The sequence below is a fragment of the Pithys albifrons genome, chromosome 3, assembly GCF_047495875.1.
Source record: "Pithys albifrons albifrons isolate INPA30051 chromosome 3, PitAlb_v1, whole genome shotgun sequence".
In the NCBI taxonomy this organism is placed as follows: Eukaryota; Metazoa; Chordata; class Aves; order Passeriformes; family Thamnophilidae; genus Pithys; species Pithys albifrons.
In genome coordinates, this window is record NC_092460.1 from 88,083,764 (window position 1) to 88,100,101 (window position 16,338).

The following is a 16,338-nucleotide window of genomic DNA, read 5'->3' on the forward strand; positions in this document are numbered from 1 at the left end:
AACAGCCTCCCTGTGCTGCCCTAACACCATTCCTTACAGAGCTCTGCATTTCAAATGCAGAAATTGCTAGATGTCATGAAGTGTAGTTCCATGTCAGCTGAGCTGGACAGGAAAGAGGGGTTTTGTGCTGAAGATATGTTCAAAATTTCAAAAATATTTTATCCTGCCACAGACATCAGAATTTTCAGAATAGTTATTTTGGTGATAAATTTAAAGCAAGCAACAGCTCAGGGCTTACAATGATTATGGAACACCATGGTTCTTGTTTTTCTACCAGTGCATGATTAGTCAGCTCTACAAAATGCAGTGGTGACAATGAATTACACTAAAGAAATCCTACACTGTATTAGCCATAGTTTGAGACAACTGGATTGAGTGATAATAGGAGAGCTCAAGTCAAACATGGATATGCCAGATAATAGGTAGCTTTAGTCTGTACTAGAAGCTATATATCCAAATGGTTTCCCAGGGAAAACTCTTTAGCCTAGTTTTGCTCATCTTTAATATCAGCACATGATACACTGCTGAAAATAATTCCTTTTTACTGGCCATAGCTAAATGGTGCATCTCTGGATCAGAACCTGGAGATGCTGTTTGAAGTGGAAGTAACTAGGGGTTTGTTCATAAATATGAAGTGATAAGTGACTTCTTGGAAAGCTAATGTACTGGATGATAGCCCATGAGGGTGGACAAGAGAAGGCTGCATAGGAACTGAACTGACATAGCAATTGCCAATTTGTTTTTGCCACAGAATTCTCCACTTCTGCTCTGGGTGTTACATAAGTGATGCAGGTTAATCTAAAGAAGAGACTGGTGGAAGGAAATTTTAAGTTTTGACTGAAAATATATCTTCACCTGTGATAGAATTAATTTCATTTTAATTAGAATTATGAGAGGACTCCTTTCTAAACTGTGCATAACATTTTTCTAAATCAATGGAGATAAAAAGGTGAAATGCCCATATCCAGCTTGTCTACGTCAGACACTTCAGTGATTTAAAAAGGATCTGATTTAGTTTGCGATCAGGTGAAACATTTCCTTGCCATCCCCTTGTCTTTCTTTGCTCATTTTCTAATCCCTTTCTAATCTTTCCACTTCGGTATAATTGGACAACTCTCCATCCTTATGTGTTTTAACCTCTCCTGGCACAAGAACTATCTTCTAGGAAATGCCTGCCTCTGGAGAAAGCCATTCTATAATCTCTGCCTTGTAAGCTTGATTTTTGGTTGTTTTTGTTGTTGTTGTTGTTTGTTTGCTTGCTTGCTTTTTTGTTTGTCCAAATGTTATGCAAATAGATATTATGAAAAATGACAACCATTTTCAGCATTGGTTCATTATCAGTAATTGTTACCTCAGGCCTGGAGTTTCAGTTTTCCAGCTTTCTCTATTGCTTGTTTTTTTTTTCCGATGTATTTTTCCTTTGCTATTGTACACGGTATGTACATATCAAGATCTACATATTATCATATTCACTTCGTAACTAAATTGTGTGATTCTCTAAACATCGTGGGACAAAACAGAACACACAGCAAGCAAAGTAAACCTGTAGTGTAGGATATGGTACTATATTAGTCAGTGGGAGGAAGTGGAGCTTTTGGAAATACCAGCTCATTTTGGCAGGAAGCAAATGGGCAGGAATTGCAGTGATTCAGCTTTCAGTCAGGGAGGGACGACCAGGAAGAATCTGGATCAGGAAGAAGCTAGAAAAGGAATGGAGAGTATGAGGAATATGAAAGGAAAGAGGGTTCTGGTGGATGGAATATGTAATGTTGAGGATAAATGTGGTATTTCTCTGTTGCAGTATGTCCGATCCATTGCTACAGAGCAGAGACACCAGTCTTTGTTTCAGACAAGACCTGAGGTTAGCCGCTGGGCATCTTCATTTACACTTCTAAATAATGTTCGCTTTTTCCAAAGGGATGGACCATTTGCAGTTCTCACTGCCTGTAATGGAATAATGAATGGCTCGGGCCATGAATTGCAAATGCCAAGCGCTGAGCAGCTCCCTCCAGACAACGCGTTGGGACTTTAGGCTCTCAGTGTCAAAAACTTAGGACTCAAACTGCACGTGTAAGAGAATGCTAATGGACAGTGAAAATTCTGGCTTAATTAGATGGCCTTAATTAAACCAGTAGTAACCTGTGTGTAGATACTCTTAAATGTGAGCAACAATGGTTCTTTGAGCTTATACTGAATAGGAGCCAATGTAAACTAAACCTAAAGATGCCACACAAACTGGAATGAGTGACCACACCAGGGCTTACCATGGGTTTAATTAAGTCAGTAAAAGATTAAACCACTACCATGTCTTATTTGGAGGAGCCTTCCAAAGGTAGCCGAGGGGAATCGGAATCAAATTTACACGATTTGTTAACTTTTACTGCTATTTCACTTTGCAACTAAAGTTTGAGACACTTGTATATTTTGGAAAATATTTAATGCAATTGCTGGTTGATAACGTGTATTTATGTTTCTGTGAGAACAAAGACATTAAGAACTTCACTATATTTCTTAAAATTTTTAAAATGTCGACAAATGTGTTAGTCATCTACCTGGAGCCATTGCAGGTTCACCGAGTATGAATGAAGTCACATTTTTTGTGGGGAACCTTTGTAATAATGCAGATCATGTCTAGGGTCAGAACTTCAGCTAGTGTCAGTCGCTGTGCCTGTATTGAAATGAAAGGTATCTACAGCTACAGAGCGAATATTTTCTTTCATTATCTAAAAGCCCATTTCTCAATGTATTATCAATCTATTTTTATTCTCTCTTTGTAACAATATTATAACAAATGGTTAAAATAATTAATGTATTCAAGTTAGCCAGTTTTAATATTTATTGTGTGCTGACATGAATTCATAAAAATTTTAAAAGGATTATAAAGAATACTATCAACCAAGTGTTATGGAACTATAAATTATTAGAATATTTGGGAGAATGTATATAAATCACAGCTGAAGCGCTTTGAACTGGGTCTGCATTGAAAACCAATAAAAATACTTTCAAGGAATAAAAGGCTAAAAGGAAAATGGGCAGACTCCTAATAGGTGTAAGTCGGGGCTAGATGTCAGTTTAGTAAAGGAATTCAGGTGCTGTGAGGTGACCTGGCACCTCCACGTTCTCTATGCCCAGTCTCCTGTGCCGGCTCCCAGTGGCGCATCCAAGGGGCCACCAAACCCCCCTGGCCGTCTGGGACAGAGGGCCGTTGACAGGAGCAAGGGAGCAGTGCCGAGATAAGCCGTCCAGGCTTTTGAAGCCCGTGCCTAACTTAGAGAACAAAAGAGAGATTCAAAAGGAGGTGTTAATGCTAACAGCCAACATCTACATAATAATTGACTGCTTTCACTGAAACAGAGAGATCAAGAGCCTTTTCCACCTAACTTGTCTGAAGCTCAGTGTCCTCTGCCCTGTGAAAGTGCCAGAGGGGATCTGAAAAAAGGCCGGTTTCTGTCACTTTCCGTTAAAACACACAGAGGGCAGTAAGGTTTGCAACATTCATTTAGACAAAAAGAACAAATAAGAGTGAGCCTGACTAAGACGTGGTTCATCAACACAGTAAAGCTGGTGTAAGTATCTATTTAATAAAGCTACATCCATATGACATACAAAGCTGAGCTATTATCAACTCCCTCTCTCTAATTCACTCAAAGCATTTTGAAGGGTAACTTTTCTCCACAAACTTCACGCTGGATCATGTATTGTGTCCTCCCTAGGCCAGCATAAACCATAAATCTAATATAAACACTCCATTGTATTCTGTGGCAAATTCAAAAAAAAAATCAATTGTGGCTCCCTCTGTTCTGGAGTGAATTTTTCTTGCCAGCTCATCTGGTAACACACAAATCTGGTAGGAAGGAAAATGGCAGCACAGGCTGGATGGTATCATGAAAAGAGTTCTTGAACTGACATCCTTAGTCACACGGTATCAAGAAATAAGATTTAATTAATAAGGTTATTAAATAATTGCTAGGAGGCTTTAAAAAATGTCTGGTTTGAGAAGAGTAGAGGAAATTCACATTCATTTTAACAGCGACGGTACTTTAAATAGAGTGCCTCAGGAAACTGTGATCAATATTACAAGACGACATAGTCTATGATGTGTGAGAACCATGTTCTTGAGCAACAGATTTCTTATGCGGGAATTATATTCAGAAAGCAGTACTAGATTGACCTATTTTACACCTTTGATAAGACCGAAAACTTACCCACTTGGTCATGTATTGGAAAGTAATGAAGCTTATATTTCTGTTTTATAAATGAGGATTATAATTTGAAGGATGTACAGTAGGGAGCACATTTTAGACAGAAATTGACTAAAGAAATAGAAGAAGGAGAATATTCCAGCAGAAATTATACCAACAGTAAACAGAATTTTAAAAAGAAGATAAAGAGAAGGGGGGAAAAAGAGAAAAAAAGGATTTACCTTTTCTCAGTCAGTAGAAGCACAGATTCACAGCATTGTGGAGGTTCGCAGGGACCTGTGCAATCACCTGGTCCAACCCCACTGTTCAAGGCAGGGTCAGTAAAAGTAGGCTGCTCAGGACTGTGTGCAGTAGGTTTCTGAACACCTGTGAGGATGGAGACTCTACGACCCTTCAGTGCAGCCCAGTCGAATGTACAATCGTCCGTAAAAAACTTTTTTTTCTTGTGTTGCTGCACACCCTGGTGACATCTTCTCCTGGTGATAGTTTCTCAACGACGGCATGTCTCCCACAGGCTACAAGACCACCTCCCACTGCCCTCACTCCAGTGAGCAGCCCCAGGCACACCCTGCAGCCTGAGGTCTGCAAAGTTTCATCCTTCTTCTGAAGCTCCATTTAGAAGTTGTCCTAGAAGGACACAATAGAAGAATACGTATTCTGAAATAATCTATTGTGTGAAAGCATTTATTCTATAAGAAGAGAGTTGGGGGTTTTCCCCCTTGGTCTAGCATATTCAGTTTCCAAATCCTGCGCACTCTATCTACACTAGGTCCCACAGATCAATTAGTCGCCTTACCAACTTAATGGGCCAAGACAATACAATGTATCTCTCACCATGTCTCTTTTGCACTGGCTTTCCAAAGGTGATAGAGTAGTTAAAGTACTTTTACTTTTTCCACACTAAGATTAACATGGGCTGATCTACTTTAGGAGTAGAAAAACAGAAGATTTGGTAATAATATAACCAAAGCCAACAGGAGAGGTTAAACAGTTGGCTTAGGTGAACTGAAAGGAATAAGAGAAAAATAAGTTGAAATAAAAACAGGATTGGCAAGAACAGTTTTCCCTTTGGATATAAAACCCAAGGACTTCTTAACATTTTAAGGACTTCTTTAACATTCTTAACATAGACCAAGAGACCATTACTGATCCTCAAGACGGTAGTGACCACCAGTGCAGCTGTTATCAGCATTTATTAACAGCAGGGCAATGATGACAGAAGTGATGCACAGTTTGCATGGTTATGTGCATCCTGTACTGATTTCTTCCCAGAATGAGAAAACAAATGTTAAACAGCCTCTGCTGAAATATCTTCCAGGAATGCCTTCTGTATCACAAAGCATGCTTCTTTGTGTACTTTTATTTTTACTATTGCTACAGGGTTTTTTTGAATGTATCAAAGTCTTCTGCTAAAATATGGCAGAGATTTTTTTCCTCTTTCAAACATTACTGTGAATGAATGCTATTAAAATAAAAGCTTATTTTTTAAAAAAAATTCTTTTCCCCCCTCTGCATGTATTCACTCACCATTTTGAAAGACCTTTTTGAAATTGTATTGAGGCAATGAACAAAGTGAAAAATGAGTATGTAGTGATCAGAGCCAGTGGAATACACTTTACCTCAGGCTCCATCCTTCCTGTGCTCCTGCCTGAGTGTGGCTCCTGGCTGCTGATGGATTCTGCAACCTTGCATTTCTTTCTCTGAAAATGCTTTCTTACCTTTAAGCTCAAGAATGGGTTTTTCTAGTTGCTGCAACCTGATGCAACAGTAAAGCTCTCGGAAACAAATACTACATTTAATTGATGTGGATGCCCTCTTCTGTCTTCTAACAGGTCCATAGAGTAGAACCAGTTTTGATGGCCAGCTCCAGGGTCCACCTAGTCCAATGTCCTTGCCTGTTAGAGGCCAGAGGAGGAAGGTTAGGGAAAGTGTGTGAGACTGTTGCAAACATCGAGAGTTACTTCCCCAGATAAATTCTTCCTTCCTTTCCCAGCCCTTGGCTTACGGCCTTTCTGAGCCCAAGGTTTTTGTGTACAACAGCTATTGATGGATTTTTTTCTTCCAATCATGTCCAATCATTTTGAATGGTGTGCTCTGTAATGCCTGCAAATGTACTAGGGTACATTTTTCCATTTTGGGACCCACAACTTTGCTGGAAAATGAGCTCCACAGAGGAGCTATGAGTCATCAGGAAAAAAAAATAAAAAAAGCATATCTCTTTAGTCGTTTAAAGTTTTCTGCTTTATAGCTTCATCTGCTTCCCTGTCATTCTTAGATTATGAAAACTAAGACATAATAATTTCTTATCTGCCTTCTTTGTACTATCACAATTTTACAAACCTTTATCATATTCATCCTCAGCCATCTGGTTTTTTTAAGCTGAAGAGTCTTAGCCTATTTAATCTCTCTTCATAGAGAAGCTGTTCCATATTTTTACTCATCCTAGCAGCCCTTCTTTGTATCATTGCTATATTCTTTTAGAGATTGTAAGACTAGAAATGCACAGTATTCAAGATTTGTGGAGGCACAATGGACTTGCATTCAGCAGAATATTTTCCTTTCTATCCCTTCCACAGTGATTCCTAGCACCCTATTTCCCTTTTTGACTGCAGCTGTGATTTCTACACACAGCGATTCCACATTTTTTTCCCAATTAACTGATTGAGAAACTATTCTTGTAAATTATTTGCTTTTGTCTCTTTTTGAAAGCATTTTCATGAATTTTGCCAGTGCTTTTCTGAGCACATCTCAGACCCAGGAACCTGATGACTGTTGGGTGAGATCTGAAGTTTAGTTGCTAATGGATGTGGGTCATTCTTTCACAGCTACACAAACTTTCCTGAAAGTATGCTGAAGACATTTAGAAATCAAATTAACTGAAGCAGACTGCCAGTTAATGCAACCCCTCAATGTCAGAGGTAAAGATATTAGAAAAAGACATTGGACAATAAGCCTGTTCTTGCTAATCTGGGTAGAAGAGCATGAGTATGCTGGAGGAAAAGTCCCAGCAGCAGAAGTGGTGTGACTTAATATCCAGAATTTTACTGTTCATCTCAAGATTCAAAACTGTGTAATCAAATATAGAGGTAAGATTGTTAGCGTTTAAAATAATTATCAAGTACCTGTGAGGTTTTTGGTCCCAGGAAGGAGTTTTAAAAGAAAATAGTGTCCCTGTTGTGTAGCAATCAGTGTACCAATTTCTCAGTTGGTACTTTGCTCCTCATTCTCAAGAATTCTGTAAGGAAAATGAATTCTAACAAATAATTGAGAACAAAGATTACAGTTGGTTTCTTTTCTCTGTCCCAATGTAGACATTTCCTGTACTTTTAGAGTAGCCATCGCTACAGGAGATCTACAGAAAATTAAGTAATTGAGTCTTTACATCTTAGTCAATTTTATTCATCTATTAAGGAAAGGCATTATTTACTTCTATAACTCAGGAGTACCATGAGTGATAATTAACACATATAAGAAATGGTGTGATTGAAATGAAGAACTATGCACTTCCAAGGGATTATTAATTTTATTATCATCATTATTACTCTATTGAGCTATTGGAAATTAGTAAAAGATAGACAATTACTGTGGATTTTCTTGAGATGACTTTGTAAGGTATGAAAAGGAGAGTGTTATACTGCAGAAAACTCATAATGAAGTTGTAAAAGCGAGATTATATTCCATGCCTTAAAACGGTATTGTGCATCCCAGAAGCAAAAAAAGTAAAAATAATGAATAAATTTTGATTTAGACAAAATTGTGCTGATCTGTCTTTTCAGTGATAGTAACTCATTTACTGCTTGCTGAAAATTCTCCATCTCTGTCTCCATGATTTTTGAGTCAAATACCAGAAATGCTTGGAATTGCAGGAAAAAGGTTATGGCCAGTGGGCAACTGGATGTCTGCAGTTTAACAAGGGCCCACTTGTCAGGTGAGCTGCTGAATTGGATAGTGCCACAGCTCCTGCCTCTGAGAATGTGAGCACAGGTCAGCTGCTGTGGTCCATCAGGTGATGAGGCTCTTGCTAAGCTGTGTTGACCTCGTGGCTGCGACCCTCATACACCAGAGAGTGACTAACAGCAGCATGGCTGTGTCAAGAGATGGCCGTCCCTAATGCTTCCAGCTCTGGGCTTTTATTCTCTGCTTCATAGGACATCTCCTGCAGTTAAATCAATCTGGCTACATGACTGTGCTGTAAAGTACACTGTGAAATGAATCCAATTAAAAATGGCACTAACACCATCATTTTGGAAAAGGTTTCTTTTTATAAAAATGGGTCATTTATATAGCTGGTTTAGAATATGGCTGTATTTTGAGATTGTTCGCATGAAGATTTAAAATAGCTTTGTTAATATCCACTTTAAATGGCTATTTGGATTAATATTCTTGAATTTCCCATGAACACAAGTTGAATTATACTGTGAAGAAAATTAATTTATTTCCACTGGCAGTAAGGAATAATTTCTTATGCAGAATTTCTGCCTCTTACTTGATTGTATTTCTAGACATTCCAATTTAGGTTCTTGATGAGTTGAGAATAAAAGATTTCCCCATTCTAAGGTGAAAGATTAATTACAGAACAAAGACTGTCTATGAAGAAAAATGTTATTCCTCACCCTTTACCAATGCTGAGAGAAAGTAATTAGTTAGGGATCTAATCGAACCCCTAGTAGGACTTGTAGGGAAGGTTAAACCATCTCTGCCCATGCTGACATCTTGCTGTTCTGGGCACTGGAAAGAGCTCTGGTTTAATTGCAACAATCCAAGACCTGAACAAGACACTCTCCCTGTGACAGCAATCTCTGCAGTACTGGAAAGCATGATCTAGAGGGACATGGGATCTCAAAACAGCTGACAAAACTGTGCAATTGTAGCAGTGCCATGCAGGAAGAAATGGTGCTGTGGACTCAGAAAGGTGATGACTCTCAAAGGGCTGAACCAATGCAAGTTTTTACTGCTTTGTTTGGGACACGCTTTGTTGGGATATGAAGCCAATTTCACTGATGCTGTAAATATTTCAGTGTTGACAGAAAGCAGCTTGGGACAAAAGGACTTAGGGGTCTTGGTGGACAACAGGCTGAACATGAGCCAGCAACATGCCCTTGCTACGAAGAAGGTGAAAAGTATCCTGGGTTGCATTAGGCAAAGTATCGCCTGCAGCTTGAGGGATGTGATCCTTAACACTTCATTCAGTGCTGTTGAGGATCACGCCAAGCCTGGAGTGCTGTGTCCAGTTCTGGTTCCTCAGTACAAGAGAAACATGGACATACTAGAGGCAGTCCAATGAAGGGCCACAAAGATGATGAAGAGGGTAGAGCATCTCTCCTGTGAGGAAGGCCTGAGCGAGCTGGGACTGTTCAGCCTGGAGAAGGGTCAGGGGAAATCTCATCAGTGCATAGAGACACCGGAATGGATGGTGCAGAGAGGATGGAGCCAGGCTCTTCTCAGTGGTGCCCAGTGACAGGACCAGAGACAATGGGCACAAAGTGACATGCAGGGGGTTCCCTGCAAACATCAGGAAACACCTTTTCACTGTGAGGGTGACCAAGCACTGGCACAGGTTGCTCAGAGAGGTTGCAAGCACCCGTAAAGATCATCAAGCCCAACCTCCTGCTTCTCATAGGAATACCTAGAACTAAACCATATGAGAAACAGCATAATTGAGATGCTCTTTGAACTCTGACAGGGTTGGTGCTGTTATCATTTTGCTGGGGAACCTGTTTCAGTTACTAACTACCTTCTCAGAGAACTTCTTCCTAACGTCAAATCTGAACTTTCCCTGATGCAGCTTCATTTCGATTTTTCATGTCCTATCAGTCATTACTACAGAGAGGAGTCTCCATCCTTGGAGATATTCAAAAGCCATCCAGACACAGTCCTGGGTAACCTGCTTTAGGCAGCCCTGCTTGAGCAGGAAGGTTGAACCAGGTACCTCCAGAGGTTCCTTCTAACCTCAACTGTTCTGTGATTCTGTGACTTAAAATGTTGACTGACCAGCTGTGCTGGTTTAAAGGTAAGCCAAACGGCAGGAGAAATGAACTCAATACAAAAGAGATTACAAATCAGAGTTACAATTTAATAACAATATTACAATAAATGCAATGGCACAAAGAGAAATTGTTTTTTAACCCACAAAACCCAGAAGTTTGATCCAGCACCCTGGCGCACAAGCACAAAGGGGTTTGTTAGCCCCTGTGCTGAACCCCACGTGGATCCCCCCAAGGCCAAAGTAAAAGGAAGTGATAAACCTGTTGGTGCAGCTGACGGTTGCAGTCTGGTGGAGAGCGGTGGTGGCAGTCTGGTTGAAAGTGGTGGTCTCCTCCTATCAAGGTGCTGGTCCTCCTCTGGATCCGACGAGTGGTTCCCCAAGTCCCCAAACCCCCAAGACTATATCCCCTCAGGTCCAGGTGGGACTGCCCAGTACCTCCCTCAGGGCAGGGAGTGATACAATGAGTCATCTCACTCACAATGAGTCATGGGGTATTTGGAAACATTGATGGCCCATTAGCAGACATGACACCTCAGCCTGGGCGTGGAGGTGCTAACGACTTCCTGGAAGGGAGTTATCACAGCTCTTATCTCACAGGTGTCTTTCACACCCAGTTCACACTCTGAGGGGTCAGGTGTGCCCTGGGCAACTGCTGCAGATGGTCCACTGTTAACAGTTCACGGGAAATGAATAGAGGGTATAGAACACATTGCTTTGGTCACACCCACACAGTGATAAACCGGTGCCACCTGCTGAACTAGGACACTGTCCTGCAGGTTAATGTTAAAACCCCTCTGCAATAGGACAAAAGTATTTAGTATCATGTGAAAGACTTCACTGTATCATGTCTGTTGGTGCATTTTTGTCGTTTCACTCAGTATATTCATGGTTCCTCTTCAGGGGAGCTTCCCTATCGAAGTGTCCAACCAAATCCTTACCTAAACACATTTCAGTCAACAAACCTCCTTTGCCCACTGCCCCGCCCCGGGAGGATCCTCACCCTCGGAGTGAGGCACAATGCCAGCACCTGGCCCAGGGCTCGCCCAGCCATGCGGGACAGTTGAGGGAAAGGGCTGCCAGCTGGGACACCCTGCTGGAGACTGGGGGCTCGAGGCTCGGTGGCGCGCTGGGGTCGAGCCCCGCAGGCCTCCCGGTGCAGGGGCGGGTGCAGAGGCTGCCGGGACCCCCGGTGCGGGGAGGCTGCCGGGCCCCGTGGGCCCCCCCGGTGCAGGGAGGCTGCCAGTCCCCCGGTGCGGATGCGGATGCGGGTGCGGGTGTGGGTGCGGCTGCGGGTGTGGGTGCGGGGCGGGGCCGGGCCCGCCCGAAGCGTTTCGAACGGGCCAACGGGCGGCGCGGAAGGGGGGCGGGCGAGCGCAGGCCCCGCCCGGGACTTTAAAGCGCCATTTTGTGCTGGGCGCAGGACATCGATCGTCGCTCGCACCTGCGGGCGGCGGCGGAGGCCGGAGCTCACCCTCAGCGCTGCGCCCGCGCTGCCTTCTCGGCGTCTGTCCCGCCACTCTGTCCCGCCGCCTCCATGACCCGCAGTAGGAAGCAGGCGGCTCTGGAGAGAGGAGCCGGGAAGATGAACCCAGAGGCGGGGAGCGCCGCGGCGGCGGCGGCCCCTGGAGCCTGGGCGGCAGCACCGGCAGGGGCAGCGGCAGCCGGCGGCGAAACGGCGGCCGCCGCCTGGGGGCTAGAAGGGGAAGCGGAGAAAGTTGTGTATTCGCGCTCTCAGGTCTCCTTCGCCGGCACCAAGGCGCTGGGCGACGCCCTCAAGCTCTTCATGCCCAAGTCCACGGAGTTTATGAGCTCCGACTCGGAGCTGTGGGATTTCCTCTGCAGCCTCAAGCACGAGTTCTCCCCGGTTATCCTCCGCAGCAAGGACGTCTACGGATACTCTTCCTGCCGCGCCGTCGTCCCCGACCCGCCGCCGCCCTCGGAGCGGCCCCGCCGCCGCGCCAGCAAGCGGCGCCTCCCGGCCGCAGACGCCAAGCGCCGGGCCGGGCCGGCGGGCGGCAGCGCCAAGCGGCGGCGGCGGCGGCGGCGCCGCAGGAGGGAGCGGGGCTGGCAGCACCCCGCGGCCCGCGGGCTCCGCGCACCGGGCGGCGAGGAGGACGGCGAAGAAGAGGAGGAGGTGGCGGCGGCTCCGGAGCCGCCGGGCGAGCAGGCGGACAGCGAGCGGAGCGGCGTGGCGGCGGCGGCAGCCTGGCAGCCGTTCGGCGGCAAGTCGCTAGAGGAGATCTGGAAGGCGGCCACCCCGCGCCTCACGACGTTCCCTACCATCCGTGTGCGGGGCAACGTGTGGAGCCGGCGGAGCTTGGCGGCGGCGCGGCGACAGGCGCAGCGGATCCTCGGCGTGGACCTGTCCCCCGTGGTGCGGGTGCGCCGGTTCCCCGTGGCGCCGTCCTGAGCCCAGGCGGCCCCGCTCCCGCGCTCACCTGGGCCGCGGTGCGGACAAAGAGACCGGTATCAGTCACCTGTTTACATTGCTTTTGTCTGGATCGTGTTCTGCTGCTGCACTTTATGGCCCGCTCGGGCGGCGCCGGGCCCCCCGCCGTACAGGGGGGCGGCCTGCCGGGCCCCGGCCTCGCCCCGGGGTGGGACCGCCTGGCAGGTATCACGCGTAGGGACCAAGTTCCACGTCCACTTTTTTCTCTCCCATTGGGCTACCTCACTGGTCCAGAAGTCCACCCAAGAAATTATTTTCCAAAGGAACTTTCATGCTTGTATAATAAAGCACCATCTGGTTCTTGCTATTTTTTCCCTTCCCTCCCTTTCCCCTTTTCCGATGGATTATGTATGCTTTGTGGTGTTGCACTAGTATGTGCTCAGGGTATTTTGAATCCCAAGCATTCCCAAGTTTCAGTTTACTCTGATAAAGGATGCATAAAGAATGGAGGTTCAGGACTTGTGGCTGTTTTTGATGGTGCAAAAACTTTTTTTTAATTTCAACTTCATGAGCTTAGTGATATATAAAGATGTATTGCCCAGTATAATTGTTAAACTTTTGTATCTAAAGTCATTTTTAAAGTTTTCTAGTTGAACTAAGTATTTGTTTCTATGGAGCACCTAAAGATCGAATCATCCTGATATTTTATAATCGTGTTTACTTTAGGGAAGCTCATTTGGTCAACCTAAGTGAACTTAATAAAAGTTAAAGAACAAGTGGTGTTTCAGTTCAATGAAACTGCATAGGGATGGGTTCCTGGTGAAGTTCACCACCACCGAGGTGCGTTATGTCATGAGCTCTGGCTTTGTGAAGAATGTAACTGCTCATCAAAGCGATGCATAGGTGTCTGGAGGTCAACTCTGATCCCATGTTGGTGCTGACAGACAAGTCAGGAGCTCACAGGTCGCAAATATCACACTGAAGTGCCTCGCTCTGCAAAAAGAGCAAGACATGATACCTGATCAGTTCATGATAACCTAGCACTCATTGTCCTGCAATTGTGCAATGGTTAATGAGGAATAATCGTATTTAATATAATTACTTGCACATAATTTTTTTATACACCCTTCATGGGTTTTGCAGTAGACTGATGCAAATCCATGATGTAGTTTGATTAGTTTTAGTGAAAAATAGTGTGTCATTCTATTCAATAGGCAGTTTCTCTTTAAACTGAGTTATTAAAGGCTTTTTATTAGGTCTTATGCCTTTCAGTTGGTGTGTAAGGGACAATGCAATTACTTTCTTTTTAGGTTCCTTTTTTATGTTCGCAAGAGGAGTTAAAATGCTCGGTAATACACAGTTTATGTTTTCATGGTGGAATGAACAATTTCACAACTTGCTTTTAGAACTGTTTGGTGACTCTTAACATTTCTTTTTGGATATCTGTTGACTTCTTACTGTCTGCTGCCAACAGAGGCAATAAGGTGGCTTGATATATACAGGCTGCTTGTAAAAACATGCTAGTGCTAACCTAAAGCAGGCAGCTTCTAAAAACCTGTAAAGATTTTGTAGTTCTTTCTTACTTATTGAAGCTGCAAACATTCTTCCAAACTAAAGTTTAATCTATATCCATCTGTCTGCTGAAATTGTTTACATAACGTTAGACCGTCTGCTGATCGCTGCAGTAGTGCCACGTTGCATTTCAGAAGTTAATTAAATGAAAGTTCAAGGGCACATATTGTGCTGTTTCTCTGGCTGTAGTACCTGCTGAAATGTAAAGACAAAATTGCGTTCATTAAAAACTCAGTAAGGCAAGCTGCAATGTGACCAAATGCTGGCCAAGTATTTCAGTTTTGAAATTCCTCTTCAGAAACTCATGAGTATTGTTACTGATTCTTGAAGCATCTAGGTGATTTCACTGCTCCTACTGTTAGGGTGAGGGATTTCTTAGTGTTCTTTTCAACTGTGTAGAAAGATGATAAAATGCAAGCAGTTGATTCTTAACTCATAAGCAGGCACAGGACAGGCTAGGTAGGTCAGATTTCAAGGACGAGACTTAAGGCTGCCAGAGGTATGACATGGGAGACGCTGTTAAATTTGTGCTGCTCCAAATTTGTTTGGAGGCATATCCTGAAATGTTCTGTATGGGAACAAAATATAGTGAAGTAACTTACAACTCTGTTCAGTGACTCTTGCTGTGTGGGATGTATGCATAAGGCTTCCTTATTTTTCTCTTGGTTGTGCTTTTGCTTCTTAGTTTAGAAGTATCAACTTTATTAAGAGTATAGTGTACTTTGCTGATACCCTTTTAGCAAGTTGGGTTGAGGTTTCACTGGAGTCTGAACTCCTCTGACAGCTGCATTTACAGGTTCTTAACTGAGCTATTTCGGTCTGTGAAGTCAGTTAAGAGGGGAAATCTTTAGTCGGGTTTTCTGGCAAATTAATGTGCTGAAATAACTCAGCAAAGGATCTGAGTACAGGGCAGACAGGGTGTGAAAGCCAACAGGTCACAGGGAAGCTAAGGCAGCTTTTTCAGGATTGTGTTCATGGCAGTTTGTGGCAATCCAGGACAGGTTTGTCTGTGGTCCAGCTTCTCTTCCTCTTTTTCCTTCTCAAAGGTGTGACTCCCACCAATCTCTCTGTGTTCAACTGAGGAAGCTGAGCAATCAGAAGACTCTTCAGTTTTAGGTTTGGCTTCTGTTCGACCTTATAGCTGTAGAACAGAGCTGAGGGAGGTTGGAAAGGGGTATGGCAGTATTGCTGCAATATTGAGTTAGATACTTTTAAGCGTGGAAGCAGTAGGGTTTATTTTATGAGAAGGGCTAATAATGCTATTGTACTCCACCTGTACATGTGCTGTTGGAGAAAATGTAATGGATTAGCTGAACTTCTCATCTGACTTCATGTGGCTGTTCATATGGACACACTGAGCCATGTGAGAGGTGTGATTTGCCTGATTTTAACTCAGTGGTTTCAGCATCCTGTCACATTGGGCTACTTCTGAAGCTGACAAAATGCGGGCCTAGAATAAATCCAGTGTACAATGCCCAGTCTACTTCAGTTAGCATGGCTGGTTTTGTATTAAACAGGAATTTTTTGGTAGCCTCTGTTGCTGGAATTCTCTTGCAGTAGCTGGTTCCCTCCCTTATGAGCTCCTTTTATAGAATGACTTTCTGTATTGAAAGTTTGACTATTTCTTTTACCAGCTCTGAATGTTCAACCGTCACTCAAAGATTATTGAACTTCAAAATGCCATGGTGCCAAAAGGTGTTGGACTATGGCCTCAGATGTGTGGGATAGAGTTGAGGTGACCATTGGTCTAGTTTGCTACCTAGTGTAGGCTTTACATTCAAGAGGCAGTGCCTTCCTCTGAGTCATTGCACAAATTCTTTGTACAGGACTAAGCTCATAAAAGGAGAATGCAGTGCCTTGCAAGAATTCTCCTGACTATATTGTTACATAAAAGTTTTCACGTCAAAAGGATCAAAGTGTACAACTGGTCCCTGAAACCCTCTGTTGCTGGCCTGTAGAAAACAAACTCTATATGTGCCCAAACCTCACACAAGGTGTTGTTGTATGTATTTGCAGAATACTTGGATCTTGCTCTGTAGAGATAGAGGGTGTTGCATGTGTCTGTTTTCCTTGCCTATCAGAAGAAAAGGGCAGAATGAATCTGGTTTGAAGATTTCAGCTTCAATCCCAAATAATTTTCACTTACTGTGTCTTCAGCAAGGCAGAGGTGTGGGCTCTTCATGCTGTTT

At 43.7% G+C, this 16,338-nt stretch overlaps 1 protein-coding gene across 1 annotated transcript; it reads left to right on the forward strand.

Annotated features, from left to right (window-relative positions):
• Positions 1 to 11,584: 11,584 nt before the first annotated feature.
• CCDC71L (coiled-coil domain containing 71 like) lies at positions 11,585 to 13,353 on the forward strand. Its single transcript, XM_071552636.1, has one exon. The coding sequence runs from the start codon at positions 11,723 to 11,725 to the stop codon at positions 12,596 to 12,598; it is 876 nt and encodes a 291-aa protein (XP_071408737.1). The 5' UTR covers positions 11,585 to 11,722; the 3' UTR covers positions 12,599 to 13,353.
• Positions 13,354 to 16,338: the final 2,985 nt, after the last annotated feature.